This window comes from Phallusia mammillata, chromosome 1 (assembly GCF_965637545.1).
Source record: "Phallusia mammillata chromosome 1, kaPhaMamm4.hap1.1, whole genome shotgun sequence".
Taxonomy (NCBI): Eukaryota; Metazoa; Chordata; class Ascidiacea; order Phlebobranchia; family Ascidiidae; genus Phallusia; species Phallusia mammillata.
The window spans coordinates 26,614,237-26,633,957 of NC_137252.1; the positions used below are offsets into that span (position 1 = coordinate 26,614,237).

At 36.4% G+C, this 19,721-nt stretch overlaps 2 protein-coding genes and 1 long non-coding RNA gene across 3 annotated transcripts; 1 reads left to right on the forward strand and 2 right to left on the reverse strand.

The window, feature by feature from the left end:
• Positions 1-238: 238 nt before the first annotated feature.
• On the reverse strand, positions 239-9,206 carry LOC145209976 (lim and transglutaminase domain protein ltd-1-like). The gene is made up of 6 exons (XM_080079958.1): positions 9,084-9,206; positions 3,190-3,338; positions 2,853-3,025; positions 2,472-2,611; positions 2,166-2,399; positions 239-1,961 (listed from the first exon to the last, which is right to left on the reverse strand). The coding sequence occupies exons 1-6, from the start codon at positions 9,204-9,206 to the stop codon at positions 315-317; spliced, it is 2,466 nt and encodes an 821-aa protein (XP_079936084.1). The 3' UTR covers positions 239-314.
• A 5,956-nt stretch (positions 9,207-15,162) lies between these two features.
• On the forward strand, positions 15,163-16,079 carry LOC145238075 (uncharacterized). The gene is made up of 3 exons (XR_013862076.1): positions 15,163-15,371; positions 15,494-15,548; positions 15,609-16,079. It is a non-coding gene; the product is annotated as an uncharacterized LOC145238075 (long non-coding RNA).
• A 2,179-nt stretch (positions 16,080-18,258) lies between these two features.
• Positions 18,259-19,025, reverse strand: LOC145209992 (uncharacterized). Its single transcript, XM_080079959.1, has 2 exons — positions 18,932-19,025; positions 18,259-18,804 (listed from the first exon to the last, which is right to left on the reverse strand). The coding sequence occupies exons 1-2, from the start codon at positions 18,986-18,988 to the stop codon at positions 18,259-18,261; spliced, it is 603 nt and encodes a 200-aa protein (XP_079936085.1). The 5' UTR covers positions 18,989-19,025.
• Between the last annotated feature and the right edge of the window lie 696 nt (positions 19,026-19,721).

Here is a 19,721-nt window from a genome sequence, read left to right on the forward strand (position 1 = left end):
ACAGCTGATATAGTTTCATATTTGGGTTTGCATGACGTGTTTGACATTATAAGATCATATTGTTGTTGTTTTTTTAAACAAATCGTGAATTACACTGCTGTTCTGCAACGCCAGTCTAATCTCTTTAGAATTTTTTATTTAGAAAATCTAATTGAAAATAATACTCGAAACACATTAATACAAGCCATATGTACATGAAATAATTTGCAACCTGCATACACAAGCCAATTACCGCACTACACTCATACACATTTTTGTTATAATTCAATGCTGCTAAAACACAAATGCTTCAAAGATGACCGTACAAGTGAAATTTAACTATCAATATCGTACTTAAGTACATAGTTCATTGTTTTTTCATTCGTTTTCTGCTGAACCATCAAAGACACCGTCTTGCTTCCTGGTACGGCCGTGTAATTCCACTCATACTGGCAACCGTTTTCCTTATTGGGAGAAATGTAACGATTGTTGTCTTCAAGCAAACGAACTTTGGCAAAGGGTGTTACAGCACCTTTTTGAAATTGTCCAATAGCAATTTTAAATTTTACTGTGGTGTTGGTCGGAAGTTGGCTGTTTAAAGGAGAGTAAAGTTCCACGGAGCTTTGCTCATAAATCTTGTAGCTCGAAGGGAACTGCTTTTGGCAATCACTTGCCTTGCGCACTTCAACGAGGCAAGAATAAAGATGGGGCAGTCCATCTGTACTTTCATTGATCTTCTTTCCATACAAAGCAACAGAATACATTCCCACGTCAGGAAATCTGACAAACAGGGTGGTCTTATTGGCCTGATTGGATGTGACCAGTGCAGATTGATCTATTTCTAATTTTTCGCTTTCGAGTAACTTCAGCACTTTTGAGCTCATTTGCATTGCTTCTTGGTGGCTGAGAATCATTCGCATGTCCCCACCTCCCGAGTATGATCTACATGGAAGGGTTTCCGCGTTTGGCACATGTTTGTAAACTGCATTGACATTGTCAAAAGCAACCGAAGTGCAGCCGCTTCCATAAAAGAGTTTGCCATTCAGACCCCAGCTTCCTTTGTAAAAAGATTTAGGACTGGCGATATTTGATTTAGGTAAGCGTATCAATGCCGTGTAAACAAAAGCCAGCTCCTTTGCTTCGGGTTTTGCCGTATAAAGTCTTAGAGCAAAGGTCTTTGCCATATCGTTAATGGGTAGATTGACAAAAACTGTGGAGTATTGCTTATCTTTTGCGATCATCACATTGCTGTCGTCTAGCCTCTCTTTCAGTGAATAAAGGTGTGCCGACATACTTAAGGGTCCCGAGTGCCGAAAAGTAATCTGGCACATTTCCTGTTGATCAGAATCAATGTACACTGACGTTTCTTCTAGAGCAGTTAAAGGATCAACTCTCACCAAGCCAAGGTCTGTAAAGTCGGGCTGCAACGGACCTAATCGACCATTAGGAATATCCGGAAAACAGTTATTGTGTGTACCTGATAACTGTTTGTCGGAAAATACAAGATAATGACAAAACCAAGAATAACTTGCACCATTTTCAGCTTTCGCGAATAGCGTGAGCTTGAATTTTCCTTTCTCGTTTACTTTTACAAGGAAATAAACAATTCCTTGTTCTATGTAGTGGATTGCTCGGTTTTTCTGTATTTCGTCTTTATCCTTCAGCTCTTGCATAAATTTAACATCTGAATTTTTGTTATCGATTGAAAAAGAAATTTCTGCTTCGCCGTTACTGTCGCATTCTACAGTAGGACAATTGTGTGATATTGCCATCAAACCGAGCTTCGAAATAATGCCGGTCGGTCCGTAACATGGCCAAGCAGAGGGGAAAGGAGGTGACATCATTTTCACATTTTTGTTCACGTCGGTCGCCAGGTTCAGCTGGTACCTGGACAGCATTGTTCTGTCTAATTTTCCCTCAGCTATGTGTCCGAAGAAGGTCAAGATGTATTGGCCCAGGGTCGTGAGATGGACATCGAATGTCTAAAACAAATTTATAAACAGTGTTATTTTCGTTTCGAAACGTCCAACAAGAAAAAAATTGGCGTGTCTTAACACTGACTGCTACCAACTTCGCATATTATCCTTTAACCAACAAGGTTACAAAATAAAAACCGGTAGTTCAATTTCAGGTTTCTTTTTTTATTGTTTAGTCAGATTGTATCATAGCAATTCCGTCATTCTTACCTCTTCCGTACTGCTTTGATGATGTAAAACATGTTCGTTGAGTGTCTTGTCGACAAGTCTGTCTTCGGACTTCGGTTGGAGTTTAAAATTAAAGTCGTAGTTATTTCTCACGGCTTGTGGCACTCTCAACTTGACCTGCACAAATCCGCTTCTGTCGACTTCAATCAACCCACAATGATGAGAAATCTCATTAAGGTTGAGGTCGTAATACAACGGCCAGTGTCTGACTGTTTTCTGTTGGATCAAATAAGATTTGTTGTCGGTTTCTTAGGTTTGCCCACATATTCAGCATCTTTAAGACTTTACCTCAAACTCACAAAGTTTTAAAGGCTTATGTAATAGTTGCCAAGGCTCTTCATCTGGAAAATGGGTATTGATCAGCACATCCGGGTCTGTCAGAAAATAATGCTCCTCGTATCTGTATGTCAGTGTTTTCCTGTCCAGCTCTAAACATACATTTATGGATTTGTATGTAATTTATCTTACAAAAGATACGCGTACAAATTCAGTGGTAAAGTGAGCACGGATAAAAGACAATGGAAAATGTATGATGCCAGAGAAAGTAATAGCAATTGAGCCTAGTTGTTTATGTGCATATCCAATTGCTTTCTTGCAACGTGCACAGCGAACCAGTAGATATGTTTTTCAGTAAGTTTACTACATTATAGCCTAGTGTTGTATGTGTACCATCAATAGATCTGGCTCCCCAATGTGTGTCAATCAGTCTCCAATTTCCATGAATGTAAACAGCGTTCCACATTCCTCGATGTTCTTCAGGGTTCGCCGAAAACGAATGATCAGGAAAGTAACCGACTCCTTTCACAAATCCATTCACTTTTTTGCAGTGTATTCCAGCAGCTCTGTTTTGTTCAAAGTATTTCAATGGACATTTTATCATATTTTGCACGTAACAACTGCTTGAACTATTTCAAAGACGAGTTTAAACCGGTATTGGCCGTTTCAGACATCAAAATAGGAATATAATTAAAACACCCGTACAACAACTTAACTGCACACAATTTACTTGCAAAGTCTTTGAAACAGGGTTGGATAGTGCGACCGTTCTTCTTTGATTGCTTTTAAATGACCATAAGGCGAATCTTCCTCTACTGTATCAGGAAACTCAATCGCATTTAAATCCTGAGAACTTATCCAGTGGAAAAGGATTCTCACCTAAACATAGCGAAATGTTTTGTATAAAACATATTAAATCATGCGAATACATACATACCCTCTCAAGTTCAGTCAATTCACTGATCAGCAGAGTTTTCATTAACACCACAAACGTTACGTTTTCAGATTCTACGTTCGTGGCAAATTCCTCCAAGTCTTCGAAAAACTCTGTGTTTTCTATTTTACTGAAATCAAGGTACATTTATTAATTAAGACAAAAAAGCGTTTTTGTTGGCGTAAAGGTAGTGCTGTCCTATTGGAAAGAAACAAACAAACATGGGTTACCTGTACAGAACTTCTTTACTTGATTGCGGTGGAATAGGCGCAGGTTCCTCGCCTAGAACTGGTATCAGCTCTTCGACTTCGCTTCCATTCATCTGTTTGACGTTGCTCTGAAGTGATTGGCCTTCAATTACCTAGAGTGGCATGGTAAGTTATGTAGAATACGTTGTCATGGTCATTTACATTACAATTCAAACCAAGAAAATACAGAATAAACCTACAATAATATCTATTAGGTTGTCCTCAAAAAACAGACTTTTTCATCGTGTCCATGCAAATTAATTCATCCTATTTTTGAAATTTTGAAATTTTGGATTGATATAGTAGTTTACTTTGTGTTTATTATCTGGTTGAGCTCCTGGTGAGATATGCAACGGTCCAGCTAAATGTCTTCTTTTTCTTAAACGTTCCTGTAGATACTTCTTTCTTTTTTCTTGGTTTTGTTGTTTTATAAGTTCATCCCTGCAATAGACGATATGTCATAATCATTTTTTCGACAAAAAAGACTCGGCAAAATTTAGCAAATATCACGTTTACCTTTCGGATTCAATGCGAAAGGCTTTAGCTTTTGCTTCAAAATCATTTTTGCGTTTTCTCACTGTCAAAAACAGGTATGACACATGTCACATGGAAACACATGTGATACACAATAACCGGTATAAAAAAGAACTTCTCTATACGGGGGTCGGTAATGAAACTAGATCGGTAATTAAAGACTATATGTTTCACATTATTAAGCCAATTAATGCAGTAGCGATCTTCCAATTGAAAACTGTAGGCCATTTTACTATCCGGGGCCACATAGTGCGAAAATGATAAAAAGTTTATTTCAGCCTTATTTGTAAGCCTGGTGCACTATTTATATGCCAAACTGTCTTACATGAAAACCACAGGTAGTATAAAATTGATGATTACGACCTGTGTTTGATGATGTCGCTTAAACCAATCTTACCATCAACTGTAGAATCCAAAGTCTGTGTTTGCTGTGCTGAACTGTCATTATCAACCTGAATTAACATTATTCAATACAAGTTTAGATGAACATTGCGTTAACGATTGTAAACAAAAACGAGTTTCGGTACTTGTCATTAAAAGTTGTATAACGTCTGATTGTGGTAAAGTACATCATAAGCGATGTTTCTGTTATTAGAGCATGTGGCCTACCTGAAACACCTCGTCATCGCTTGTCAATTTCTTTGGTGACTCAACGGAAATGTTGTCGATATTTTCACTCCATCTTGTTGAATACCGAGATGTAGCGTTCCTGCAAGCGTAAAAATCAGTGTTTCTGTTGCTATTCTCCTTAGTGTGTTTTGAACTAGTAGCCACAGTTAAAGGGACTTGTTTTGTTGTGTACTAATGGACAAAGTAAAGCTTTTACGATTGAGTAAACACTGAAGTCTATGCCATGGCGTTTGGGCATACGGTCGGAAGTCAAACGGAACGATAAATAAGGTCCCATTCCTTCTACTATAGATATAAAGTAGCACCTTTGCTATAATCAAGCAAAGTTTTTGACAAAATGTGTATAATATCACAAATGGTTTACAAGCAAACTGCCGATAATCCAAGTCATCAAATAAATCACCGGACAAAAAACGGATTATGTGCAAGCAAACAACTATAGCAATTAACTCCATGAAACAGTTCAGTGCAATAAGAAAAAATGTGATGCTCAACAAAACATAGGTTAGCGCTTCAGTTAGCATAACTATAGTTTGGTTTTGCGTCGTGGCTGCGTATGTGCTATCAAACGGAACGAACCCACTGTTGCGCGCACTTGAACCTCCGGCCTTCTCCGCCTCAGCAGCTTTCTGGATTTGTTTTTCAATCTGCCGCTTCTTGACCAAAAATCCTACAAATGCAAAATGCAATTCTAAATGTCTAACTTAAAGGTTTTTACGAACATTTTTCAATATAACAATTAGCTTTTACCTTTACAAAATATATTTACCTTTAGCCGCCACCGGTGGCTTTTGTGGTTTGGTTGGTTCCCCCTCCATTCTATAGCCTATCAGTTTCAATTGACTTAAAACCGGTGATAAAGTTTGCGTTAAGTCTTAGACAAATATTTTGCGTTATGAATTCTAGTTCCTAGCTTTGCTTCGTTTACATACTGTGGCGCAAATGAAAACCTCTAACAATTTTAGTTACATTAGTGTAAAATTTATGCCCCTAACGTTCAGTATATCCCTGTACGGGGGTCGATAATGAAACCAGATCGGCAAGACTTTACCTGTTTTACATTGGTTAGCCAAGTAATGCAATAACTTAAAGCGCATTAGTAAGCCTATAGCTTTGCTTTTATTTACATTAGTGTAAAATCTGTGCCCCTAACGTTCAGCAAAGTGTTTTAAGTTGCATTTTTTACACTTTCTTACATCAAAATACAACACTTGCCTAAACTTTACTAAATTTAACAAGGATTATCTTCAGCAATACATGCCAACAAGTTTAAGCTGACAAAACATAAATAGCCACCACGCTTAAACCTAATCTTCATTTTGATGCTGCTCAAATCTACGCGAAAACTGAAATGACACAACGATCGTGACCTTTTTTGTTCACCGAGTGTAAGCAGTTTTAAAATCCCTCAAAATTTGTTTGCACTGCTGAACATCAAGCTACCGTTTGAATGCGCTTTTGTCCGCACAACGGGAAAGTTATTGTCTGTGCTAAAACGAAAGTAGTTGTGCGTACGCAGAACGGGGTGACTCGGTAACCAACGGAAGTTTTTGCAAGTAAATAGTTTGTCGTGCAGTGATGCGGACCAATATGTAATCACGTTCGGCGCCTATATCGGCAGCGATTGGCGATGTTGTTTTATTAAATGTGTGAAGAAAAATACAAACTGTTTTTTGTTTGTTGATAAAATTGCTAAAAATGCTACATTGTGGGTGCAATAAGTTTAAAGGTCATCAGTGTTTTGAAAAAGATGGAATAATTTGGGCCTATTTGGTGATAAATCGAGGCCTTTTTGATGAACTAACCTGTGACAAAATAAGGCAATAATCAAAACCATGTACCAAAGCCAAATTGAATGTCCTTATGTACGAAGCGTTAATTGTTAACACGGAAATCTAGGATCGTTTTCTAATTTCCACAACTGGGCGTGCTTAAACACACTTTTCAAACAAACAAAAAATCCACAAAGTGAGTTTGCTTAGGAAAAGGGAGACTTTGCATTTAAATTTGGTTCACTTAAAAATCACTGGTTCAATCCGCGACCCTCGATCATGTAACCCATAGGTCACTTACCTTTTTCACATAGGGCCGGTTAATTTTAAGACTGAAGGGTCGCATGCCTTACGCAGCTTTTCTAAAACCACCATAAGCCTATGGTCGTTTACAATTTCATTAAAGTCAAATGATGCGACTGGTAAATCTTTAAATTATCGGATATATTTTTACAATTTAACTCCTCCACCGAGCAAGGCTCCTTTATTTCATTTCCATTCCAATAATTGACAAAATACGGCAATTCTTTACGCACAATTACTATATTTTAGTTTTTGCCAGTGGTATAATGCAAACTGCTTTTGGATCAGTAATTTATGCGTCAAAAAATGAAAATCTTTCTACACGCTGTTGCAGATGGTTAATACAAGTGATGTTCGACCGCGATGTTTGGCGACTCTTGATCAAACCCCTTGCCCTATTTCAGATTTTTGTGCATACTTGGCGACAGTAACCGCCGTTTTATTGTTTATGAGCTTGGGTTTAACGTTTATGTTTTTAGGAAGTCCATATTAAACTTTTTTGTGAGTTCACTTCGCCAAGTCGTAAACATTAAAATCAGCAAAAGCAGTTTTACAACTTGGAGTCAAGTAGCAACAGGCCAATATAGAAAAGATTTGTTCCAACTTGTCCTTAGCTACATACAAATTGATTTTTTGGCTTGTTTATCGTTCAAACGAAAGCAATGCTTGTGTATCCAGCAGAGCAAAGGTTTACCCGTTTGTATTTTTAAACGTCAAATAACGAAATATTCTTACAATACTCAAATCAAAAGCTCTTGTTCTGTTAATTTAACATTAGTTGGAACTCATCCAGTACATAGACAACAAAATTATTTTCAACTCTCGAGTTTTTTGGGGTGATGAACGCAGGCCAAAACTTAATAGAATAAGTGCAAGACAATATAAATGAATCTATGCTTTGTACAACACTACACGGCATTATGTACATTTTATGTTTGTACTTCATTCGGGCCAATTGAGCTGATAGGTGCAGAGTTTCTCGCCTGCGGTCTCCGCTGTTTTGCGTGCGGAAAGTTTCAGAATAAAATCTTTCTTTTCGGGAAGATGAACATCGAAAATCTGTAAACACATTTTAATATTGGTTTGAAACATCGTGTTGCAAAAATAACGTAACATTATAAATTGCTATTCTCTTTCCGACCGAACTAACATCAGCCATACCGCTTCAGAGTTGCGTTGTGTGGCAACGCCGCTGATGGTGCTTCCAACTTGACACTCATCTCTCGGTTCAAGTACAAAACTGAATTTTATATCCTTCAAGGCCAATGGTACGTTAAGTTTTATCTTGACATTTCCATTGCTGTCAGTTGCAATCATACCAGTACAGTGAGTGGAATGTGACAACTTGAAGTGGTAAAAAGATGGCCAATTTCTAACCGAATTCTGAAAAAATGTAAACACGATGGGAAACAGCTATTAGTGCTTCTGTTAAAGAAATTAAAATTACCTCAAACTTTTCAAAGGTTATTGGCCGATGCAGCAGTTGCCATTCAGAAGTTTCAGGAAAATGCGTTGTGATCAATTTGTCCGGATCCGTTAGAAAGTAGTATTCGTTGTACTTATAAACAAGATCTGTCCCTTCTGAAAAAAATATGCCTCGGTTTAACCTGGAATCTAACATCAAAACGTTTTTTTTTACCTGTAATATGCCTTGCTCCCCAACGGGTATCAATTAACCTCCATTCGCCATATATGTACACTGCATTCCACGGTCCAACAAACCGGTATGGAATTTTTTGAAACGAATGATCAGGAAAGTATCCGACAGCTTTTTTAAAACCACGAATCGTTTTGCAATGAACACCTGCTGCTCTGTATGATCACAAAATAGGCTTTGCTTGTCATAGTAAGTCACGAATGTAAAATGTAACTTACAAACGAAAGACACCAAAATGCTATCTTTAAAACGCCCTTCTTAGCGATCGTTAAAATGTCGGTATTATACCTCTTCAATATGCAAATCAACACTCCAAAATATACAGCTGTTTTACTTGCAAAGTCGTTGAAACAGAGCAGAATAGTCCGATCGGTCTTGTTTGATTGCTTTCAAATGACCATAGTGCGAATCTTCCGACACATTATCAGGAAATTTGATCGCATTTAAATCTTGTGAGCTTATCCAGCGAAACAGAATGCGCACCTAAAGCAAAAAACAATTTCCTTAAACTCACTTCATGCTAAGCAACTGTACCATTTTTCCTACCTTCTCCAGTTCAGTCAATTCACGAACCAACAAATTTTTCATCAATACAGCAAAAGTTACGTTTTCGGACTTCACATTTGTGGCAAAATCTTCCCAATTTTTAAAAAGTTCTGTGTTTTCCATGTTACTAACATAAAAAAGAAATATAATAATTCGTTTAGATTGTATACATGTCATAAGTTTGCTTTTTTTACAAAAAGCCTAAAAAACAGCATACTAATTATTGATTAAAGTTGTTGACACCTATTGTCTTAAAATTAGATGATTTTTGGTCCTTTGAACTCTCGTGTCACAATCTGACCTGTATAAAGCTTCTTAATTTGTGTTCGGTGGCACAGGGGCAGGTTGTTTGTCCAGAACTGGTGTTATCTTTTTGATTTTATTTTCACTGTTGACATTGCTCATGTACGATTAGCCATCGATATTCGACTTTAGGCATTAATTTTTTTTTTTTCTTACAGCCCTTTAACGACTGTTTAAACTATGCAGGTTTAGCCGATGTCTAGGCAATATACTAGCAATTACGTCTAAAGGGTAGTTTTTTTAGCCAATTTACCACGTTTAGGAATGCTAATTTAAATTAATGGAAACACGTGTTAAGCAATAATCTTACCATATCATGTGGCAGTTTATTACTTTTGGACAACCCAGCAGGTTGTCGTCTTTTTCTCAGACGTTCTCGCAGGTATTGTTTTTGCCTTTCCTGGTTTCTGCGATTAATGGTTTTATCTCTGCAGTGTAAATAGTAAAACATTTTTTGGCAAACTACTTTTAACAACTCGGCAAGCAAAACTGTTACTGAGATTTTGGTAAGTCTTACCTCTGAGATTCAAGAAAAATTACACGGATCTTGTTTTCGAAATTTTCTGCTATTTTTTTTAACTGCAAAAACAACATTGCACCCAGCAATGATAGAGTTTCAATAATCATTTGGTTACTAAGGCGTTGTGCAAAGACAATTCGAGTGCATTGACTATCAACACACATACAAAATCCAAAAGCAAATTTACCGTATACAGTGTGATCGGCAAAATCTTTTGTTGGCCTTGAACTTCTCCCAACCAGATCGTCGTTTCTCTGGTTTAGAATGTTTGTGGATTAGGATCGAAAATGACTATTTTTTGGAGAATGTGCAACGTAAAAATGCAAATTTTCCGACATATTTTTGTAACCATGGCAAATTTTTCTAATTCTTGTAATTTTAATTGTAAACTATGATACTCGATCTTCTTTTAATGTAAAAAAAACAATCGCAAACAGGCCCTATGCATGTAGTCGCAATGGCAAACAGAAGGTGCTGGAACAACTACGTTTGAAGTCAAAAAAGTAACTTAGAACCTATCATGGGCTCTGCAGGTATACTACGTTAAAGTAGGTAGCCTAATGGATTAGGCCCGACATGAAAACGTTTCATGTGGTCCAACATAGATGAAAATTACAATTACTGGTTGCGGTAATATCACATCGCACGTGGTAACAATAAATTAGAAGTTAAATGCCACTTGAAACATTCCCTTCTTGTTTGCCATCTTCTTTGGTGATTAACAGTTTGACTTTCCGTTTTCCTCCTGATAGAGTCTTTTTTTAATTTTGAGTTGCTAAAAAAGACTGCTAAGGTCAATGTAAAATGCTAAGGTTATTTTCAATGTTTTAAATGTGCAAAGCGGTAATTGATAAAAACGAAGCTATATCAAACGTGTACACATTGACCTACCACAAACCGGGTTCAAGTTGGCTTTTCGTACTTTACAGTCGCTGGTTTAAACTGTAACGCATAATTATTTAATCTTTGTCTTATTTTTGAACTTTTTTGCATAGGCCTACCACTGCAGAGATATTTTATTTCGTAAAACTAGTTGGCGACACCAACCGCCGTTTTACTGTTTACGAGGTAGGGTTTAATGGCCATGTCTCTGTAAATCTGTGGTAAATATTTCTTGTGAATACACGTAGACATTACCGGTAATAACAGTTTTACAACTCGGAGTCAAGTCGCAACAGGTTATTGTTATTTTAATGCTCTACCCTTTGTACCACATTCGGTGGATTTCTTTAAAAATTCATTAGGTGGATTTTTTAAACAAACAAAAACAATTGCATTTATTTAGAGCATTTTGTAATTATCCAATCGAGTTGTTTAATCTTGGTCTGGTACATTTTTCATGCGCAAAGGATGGAAGTAAATTATTGTTTTCATGAATATAAATATCAAAAATCCGTTAAGCAAACTTTACTATTGGTTTAAAGACTTTTGAATAAAATAAGTACCTAAGCTGTCTTTCTTCGGAGTCGCCAACTGAAAGTATGGGCTATTCCGATTCATGTATACGTTGCGTACTATAGCAACACAAATAGTACTTCCAACTTCACGCTGATCCCTCGGTTTAAGAGTGAAACTAAATTGTATATCGTTATTGTATAGAGTTTATACTAAATATTGTTTAACTAAATTGTATACGGCAAGTCTGGTTATTCTTAACATTTTTATCGCTGTCAGTTGCAATCATCCTGAGTTGTATGACGTTTCCAGCTTCTTCTTTTCCTGCTATGTTTAGTGGTTTTAAATTTAACTTGTTTTGTGAAATTGAAATGTGGTGAAATCACGCTTTAAATAAACTATGTTGTTTATTGATGACACAAAACAAAGCCTTCTGTTTCCATCAACTCAAGCATATAGGAGCTTAAACTATTGAACGTGACATGCTAATACTGCTGTCTTTCCTGAAGCGCTGGTATCTGCTCCTCACTGAAACAAAAGTTTCGTCTGCGCAAGTTAGCATCCTAAGACAGAGGGTAAATTTCGTTTGATGGTAAAGAGAAAATCACATTGCTCTGACATTTTTCGGTTGTGCTGGTTTTTTAAGTTCTAATTGCATGCACTGAAGATAAAACTTGTAAACATTTTCATCCTATGTGTAATCATTGTACAGTATATACTAAACATAAGTTATATGCTTATATTAAACAGCCTATATGTTAACTGAACATATCAAACAATTTTTCTAAATAAAAAGTTAAAGTATAAGTTCATTTTCACCAGGCAAAATCATGTGTATTCTGATTACTATGTTTATAGTCACTTATATTCTAAAAACTATGTTTTTTGTCATAGCAGCCCGAACACTTCCTCAAGTTTTATATCTCACTTGTTTTTAGATGAAGTACATAAGGGTAATTATTTTATATAATGAAGCTTGTCAGCCTGTTAAACATAAAAAAATGATTGATACTAAAATCATGATTTGTAGTTGCCAATAGCAGATACATAGAAGGTAAATTTTGATACACAAATCAAATCAATGTCAACAAAATCAACAAAATCGATTACATCAAATGTTACTTCGATCCTAATGGTGTGTATTATAGCGACATTTCTTACACATAAGTTTTTTCAAGAGGGAATACAAATGATAATTAAGTGAAAGTTTTCAAACAGAGGCTTCTGAAGATAAAACATGACTAAAATAAGCATTAACGTCAAGCCTTGGTTTTTTTGTGGTTTAAATTGCAAATCAAGTCTCGGTCCTTTTTGGTTGGTTTTGGCGAAATGTGTTATAGGCTACGCTGTTTGCTAAGGTTTTTGTTACACCTAGGTCAAATATTTGAGAATCTTAAAAAACAGCTTTTTTCAATAGTTAAACCAACGTAGATGAAGCGAATTCGAAATAATATCATTAGTGTATTTTGTTCAATATTAAATTTATGTGGGTTAAGTCGAATCTTTGTGCATGTCGGACAGAAAAAACTTACACTTCTTCTGCGGGATAATCCCGAGATGAACTCTTAGCAAACAAGGGTGTTTTTTGATAAACAATATTGTTGCAATTCTCATATTTACGTGTGTTTAAATTTTAAAATCTGAAGTAAAGTCACTCTAGCTACCTGTGAAACAAAACGAAGTCAGTCCAATTACAGACCACCAGAATTTGCTTTGAAACTTTTTTACCCGAAATCTCAGCACTTTTATATCTTGATTGCATGCACCTTGTTTGAATCCTAGTGATTTTTTTAGTACAAGTTGTAAAATTACAACACTTTAGTTCTATAGCAAATAGCAGTAAATGAAAAATGACATCAAACACAAAAAATAGCGCTCCATACGCATAATGCGCCATTTTGTTTCTTTATTCATGTTTTTGACTGGTAGAACTAATATTTTTGTCATTGAAAGCTTACAATGCAAATGTTGGCAAAAAAGCGTGCCCAAATCCAATTAAATTCAGCCTAAATCATCTGACCCAACCTGCAATTCTCAACCAACATAATAAATGTTTTGAATCCACTGAATAGTTTTTTTCATTTTTAATGTTGACATTGCATTAGAAATAACGGCACATTACGAGACAGAATAATAAAAGAGCTAATTACCTTAAAGATATTTACAACAAGAAAGTGGTTTGCTCCAGCATTGAAACAAATTTCTAAAAGGCATATTTATATCTGGTAACGCTTTCAAAAGCACTTATGTCATAAGTCTTTAATTATGACGACGAGGTGGACTTTTTGGAGTTACCTGTGGAATTTGACATATTTAAGAGGCTGGTGCGAAGCAGTGAAACCACGTTTGATCGTAATGCAACAGCGTTTGATGTTTTACAGTGGTTTGCTAAATCACACCTACTTGATTCGACACCATATTTATGCTTGTGTCTGAAACTTATCTTACCATGGTGTTTTGATTGCGAGCTGTGAGAGGAGTTTCTCAAAGCTCGAAATGATAAAAGTCGTATTGAAGTTCTACCATGGATGATGATCGGCTATCAGCTCTATCGATTCTTTCTATAGAAAGAGACTACGTTCAAAAACTAGATTTCGAAGATATTATCGCTGATTTTGCTTCGGCGAAAGCTCGAGAAGTTCAATTTTGAGGCGTCTATTGATCTTTTATTTGCCTAATACATTTGCTCTCTATTTTTTGTCTTTTATTTTTGGCCTTAACGCTGAGACAATGAGGCTTCTTTCTCGAGCAATATAAAACTTCTGAGCACATTATTTGTAATTATGTTTATTAAAAAGATTGCTTGAACATGAAACCATTTCAAAATTTGCTACAGTCTACTTAGGGCTGCATTTTTAACGAAAGCCAGGGGCGGCAGCATATGCTCCTACGCCATTGATTTGAACATGTCCTTTAAAGACAATTGCAACCAAACCCTTGTTGTGTGGTACATGTGGCAGTTTGAAGTCATAAAAGGACGGCCAATTCTGAACATCTTCCTACATCAATATGTTAAAATTAGTAGTTAGATGTACGCCTTAAAACTTACGATTGCCTCAAACTGTTCTAAGGTTTTCGGCCGATGCAGCAGTTGCCATTTAGGATCTTCTGGAAAATGACTTGTAATCAATGTATCAGGGTCAGTAAGAAAGTAATGTTCATTGTACTCGTACACCAATTTATCATCCACTGAATTTCCTTTAAAACAACACGCACAGTACAGAACCCAATGCGCTCTAACAACTACTTGTTACCACACCTCCAAAATATCTTGCTGCCCTATGGGTATCAATCAGTCTCCATTCGCCATCCACATTCACTGCATTCCACGATCCCTTAAACTCCGATGGATTTTTTTTAACGAATGATCAGGAAAGTATTTAACGGATTTTTTGTAGCCACAAATTGTTTTGCAATAGATGCCAGCTGCTCTGTATGAACACAAAACCGCGTAAAAAAAACAAAAACACTTGTCATGGTTTTGAATGTGGTAGAAAACGAATGTTAAGAAAGGTAACAAAGCCCAGTTAGAATAGCAGGTTTTCTTTCTCAATATATATCATAGTAACTGTGTTATTTTACCTGCAAAGCTGTTGAAACAGAATTGAATCAGTAAATTTATCTTCGTGGATTTCCTTAAAATGACCATAGGGCGAATCCTCCAACACATTATGAGGAAATTTATTCGCGTTTAAATTTTGAGAAAAAGAATTCGCACCTAGAGATGTTAATGGTTAAATATTTCATTATTGGCACACCAACGTTACTTACCCTCTCCAGTTCAGTCAATTCACAGACGAGCAAATTGTTTTTTAACACTGTTACATTGCAAATTACTGTTTTGTCTACCGTTTACCCATATTGTAAATTTCAGTGTAAATAGCGCTATCATGTGGATAGTTTCGCGCCTCGTGTTCGACAAGTTTGCTGGAAACGTGAGTAGTTCGTTTTTTTGAGTCTAAGAAACTACTGTCGTTTGTTTTTCAGAAAAACTAAGTAAATCTCTTGTTAAAAGTAACCTGTTGCTGCGCACATCAAGTTTGCCAGTAATTCCTGTCCAAGTTATTTTGGTAAGTGTTGTTTTATTTGCTTGTTTATCTTGGTCAACATTATGCCAATAACCATTGTTTTGTATTGTTAAACCTTTGTTGTGACAATGTGCCTGGTTTAAAGTGTACTCTGTTATTTACAGTTTGACTTGATTTGATCGTCGACAATAACTGTTAAGTCCTGGTCAAAACGTTTCGGTAAGAGTGTTATACTGTAAACTGGCATTTTCTATTGTGTTTATGCCCTGCTACCTTTAGAAAACCGTCCGCCAGTCTAGAAGTAACTGCATCCTGTTAATTGAAGCCATCAAAGGCTTGTTTCAAATAAACTGTTACAACCTTGTGTGGAGTGTTAGCTGGAAGAAGCCTGTAGTTGGGATTTGGCAGGCGCGTTTTTGATCCAAATTAGAAGTACCAGAGTGGACGTCTGTGCCCACCGGGATCACCGAAGTAGACGTTACAAACACTGCAAATGTTACATTTTCGGATACTTCGTTTATGGCAATATCTTCCAAGTCTTTATAAAGCTCTATATTTTCCATTTTACTGAAATGTGAACAAACCTCATCGTTTTTACACCGAAGGTTTTTAAAATACCGTTCTTGCGCCATTTTTTTTAATTCATAGAAAGTTTTCGCCAATTTTTTTAATTCATAGAAAGTTTTGTGTACAACAATGGAATTCGAATACGTGTACTTAGAACTGTTGTTTGTATTAGATGCATGTCCTTAATTTCGGATTTCATAACTGTATACATAAGTTCTTGCGGAAACGATGCATTAAGAACGAAACCCAATGTTTTTAAACGCAAAAATTAAGAAAGTAAAAGGTAAAAATTTCAAACTATTTATATGTCATGTACCCAAACAATTTAACCAAATAGCTTATAACCCACTAGTTTTGGTTTTTGGTTTTTTACCTATACTTAACTTATGTGGCTAAAACTTTAGTCACTGACACAGCGTCAGTGGTTGGTGATAGTTGAATTTGAATGAGGTATATTCAGGATTCTTGCTTGTAGTTCTTGTGCTGATCGTTTGTATCAAGGTTAACAGTTTGGCACTTGCACATTTAACGAAAGCTTTTTTTAAATCCGTTCGGTGTAACAATCTCACGTTTTCGTAGAAAGCGGCTTCGCAGGAAAACATGATATTTTCGGAACCTGGCATGGCTACAGAACGTTTTGAGTAATATTATACAGCATACGGCAATAGCGATTTACTTCAACCATTTCTAATCGAATCCTTGGCCAATTCTGGCCTTTCTCTGTAATTTCTGCCACACAAGGCGAAAACGCCAGAAATGTTCTATCACAGCTTATCACCTCGGGCGGCAAGCGCCCATTAAAAACTACAATTGTTTTCAAGATTTAGACCCTATTGGATTATATGCAACAAACGCAGTTTTTTTCCTATCCAACACATGTTTATTCGCTTATTAATTTAACGAGTTATTTTTCTCGAATGTTTGTACGGTTTAAACAATTACTTCGTCAATTATCAAGAGATTTTGGATGGTGCAAATACACTAATTAAATTCTCGTCCTCTAGTGCTCTTTAATAGTTTAATAAATTAGCAGCCTTGCTTTATGGTTTTAAAAGGCGCGGAATGTTGGACGCACAAAAGTTTCTAAAACACAACAAAGTTTGTTAACTGATTTTTAATTACACTATAGGACAGGGGTGGGCAAACTACGGCCCGCGGGCCGCATGCGGCCCGTCAAAGGAGTTCGTGCGGCCCGCCAAATGTTAGTAAATTTGAAAGAGAAAGTTACCGAGCAACGCTGAATAGTATTATAAGCAGGCGTAGAGTTTTAAAAAATAATAAAAAATGCCGGGGGTGCCCATACCTATACCATGAGCAGTATCTGTACCCGTACCATACTTGGGAACTAAACACAAATACTTTTTACGTGCTTTAGCCTGTTGTTTCTGCCACGTTATTATGGAAATCGTCACTTGACACAATTTCTTCGTTCGATAAAAGTAAAATTGAATCACGTTTCCAAATACAGCCCACTTCGCACTGTTGACGCATAAACGTTGGTAACTTTGGATCAAAGTTTAGGTCGTTGCAGTACTTTGCAAACGGACAAAAAACGGCTTCAGAATCGTTAACACAAACCCGCACAACACCTAAAGACGGATACTAAAAGTGACTCGCATTCTTTAATGTTGGCGCAAGGAATTTATCAACAAAAAACGTGCTTATTTAAATGTTGTTTATTTTGAAACAATTACAATTGTAGCGTTTCAATCAATGTTTGTTCAATCAAGTGACAACAAACGTATTTGCACATAGCTGAAAATATACTATGTTAATATTTAAGGCTAAATCAGGGGTGTTAATATTTAAGGCTAAATCACTATTTTGCCAAATATTTTTATTTTCAAACTGCTAAAAACAGATTTCGTGAGACTGGCAAAAGGACTATCAGCCTAGTAACCATATGCGCCAGGCTTTTTATCCGCTTATTGTGTGCAAACAATGCAAAAAAAACTGGAACCGCATTCGTCACAATACAGATTATGACGTCATAAACAGTTAGCTTCGTATGGCTAAACTTATGCACCAAGTAAGAAATTTTATTAATCTGAGCATTTTAGGTGGCTTTAAATGGTATATATATGATAAAAACCAAATTCTTTACACCACTTATTTTAAAACAAAAACAAGCGAGCAATTGGCGGCCGTTGGTGAAATACTATGCGGCCCCTTAAGATTAAGAACTTTTGAATGCGGCCCTTGCACTGAAAAGTTTGCCCACCCCTGCTATAGGAGATGCACAGCATAAAGACTCAATCCTCTACGAAAATTATTTTCATAAAACATTCCAAATTTTCCACACAAAACATTCCAAAATTTTGCACACAAACTTCTCCACTAAGTACTTTCTGATAAAAGCGCATTAATATTTCATCAACTGACGGTAAAAGGCAAGACGTTTTTCATTCGAATCTGAAAACATTTCAACCATAATTTTATAGTAGTTCTTGCGATTTAATTTTACCGCTTTTTCAATTGCTCGAATAGTTTTATTTCTTGATGGATAAACTTTTCGATCTTCAGCTTTATCCACCCTGCGGGCGATTTCGAATTGCAAAAGAACAAATGCTTGTAACTCTTCGTGAGTAATGTTTTGGTCACCAGAAATATTTCGAAACAATGTGCGGCGCATTTGAAAATATTTTGGTCTAAACCCCTTATTTGGTTGCCCATTACTCCCGTGTAATGCTGAATCGAGTAAATCATTCCAGGGTACCACACCGCCAACTCTAAACACAACTTGAGCATTGGCTGGTTGGTCTTTCCCCGTGTTGGGATGAAGTCGAAATATCCAGTCACCACCAACAGTAAATGAGTGGTTTGCTTGGGCAAGCTCACCTCTGTCCACCAGTTCTTTTAACTTCCGCTCAAGACCCGCTCCAGTCTTTTCGTCGATTGCATGCGTCATCTGTAAATTAAAATGTTTATCCTTATTAAGGAGTAAGTTTAAAATTTAGGCATTAAAGCTGGAAACTATCGTTTTGGAATTGCAAGTGTTAACCTAAAATGTATTGGAATTAATGTTAAATTCTTACCGTATCTAAACCTTGATCAAATTTTCCTCTAATCACATTAGCCATTTCGGTATTCATGTAATTTTGAAATGCAGTGAAAGCAATATCAGTCTGTAGTGAACACTAAAACAGCTGTATTTTAGGCAATATAATTAGTAACTTTACAATTATTAGCAGTAACTTTAAGCGCTTGGTATAACGGCATATATTGACAAAAAACGCAAAAAAATCTCTGTGCGCAGGAAGCTAAAATGGTAAATGTCGCGACTTATTTATCGTATACCAACTTACAACTATGTCTTAGCAATAACATTTTGTTGCGTTCCCTTACCCAACTCTATTTTAAACCTGATGTGAAGTATAACGCAACGCCTTTTTTACAACACTAAAATTATTCAGCAGACCTACTTTTCGACATTTCATTTGCTAAAAGAAAAACGAGGAATTCATCATGTATAAACCGCGGCCATTTTTTTAAGTCAGGGTTTCAGCGTAACAAGTCCGAGAAGGCATGGGTTAGTTTAGGCCCTATTAGATTTTTACGAACGCTGGAATGCAAAAAAATACGCACCAAGAAAACATGTTTATTTGCCAAGCTACATATGAACGACAAAGGTGACAAAGTGACAATTGCACTGATATCTAAACATTCAAGCTTTGTAGGAGCGAACAGTTTAATTTGCTGACTTTTTTGAACCAGATATGCGTAAATCGGTTTCGGGCCTGCTTAATGCTAAAGTTTGAAATGATACGGTGGCCTAAACGATTCTTGTTAGCCTTTTTTACAAAAAAGTTGTCCGTAGGTATAACA

Excerpts from the sequence above, each read along its gene's own strand:
- LOC145209992 (XM_080079959.1), bottom strand. The coding sequence starts at position 18,988 with ATGAATACCGAAATGGCTAATGTGATTAGAGGAAAATTTGATCAAGGT. Across the intron at positions 18,805-18,931 it reads TTGATCAAGGTTTAGATACG|ATGACGCATGCAATCGACGA; the intron begins GTAAGAATTTAA and ends TTTAATTTACAG.
- LOC145209976 (XM_080079958.1), bottom strand. The coding sequence starts at position 9,206 with ATGGAAAACACAGAACTTTTTAAAAATTGGGAAGATTTTGCCACAAAT. Across the intron at positions 3,026-3,189 it reads CTGTTTCAAAGACTTTGCAA|AGCTGCTGGAATACACTGCA; the intron begins GTAAATTGTGTG and ends TGAACAAAACAG. Across the intron at positions 1,962-2,165 it reads ATCAAAGCAGTACGGAAGAG|ACATTCGATGTCCATCTCAC; the intron begins GTAAGAATGACG and ends AATTTGTTTTAG.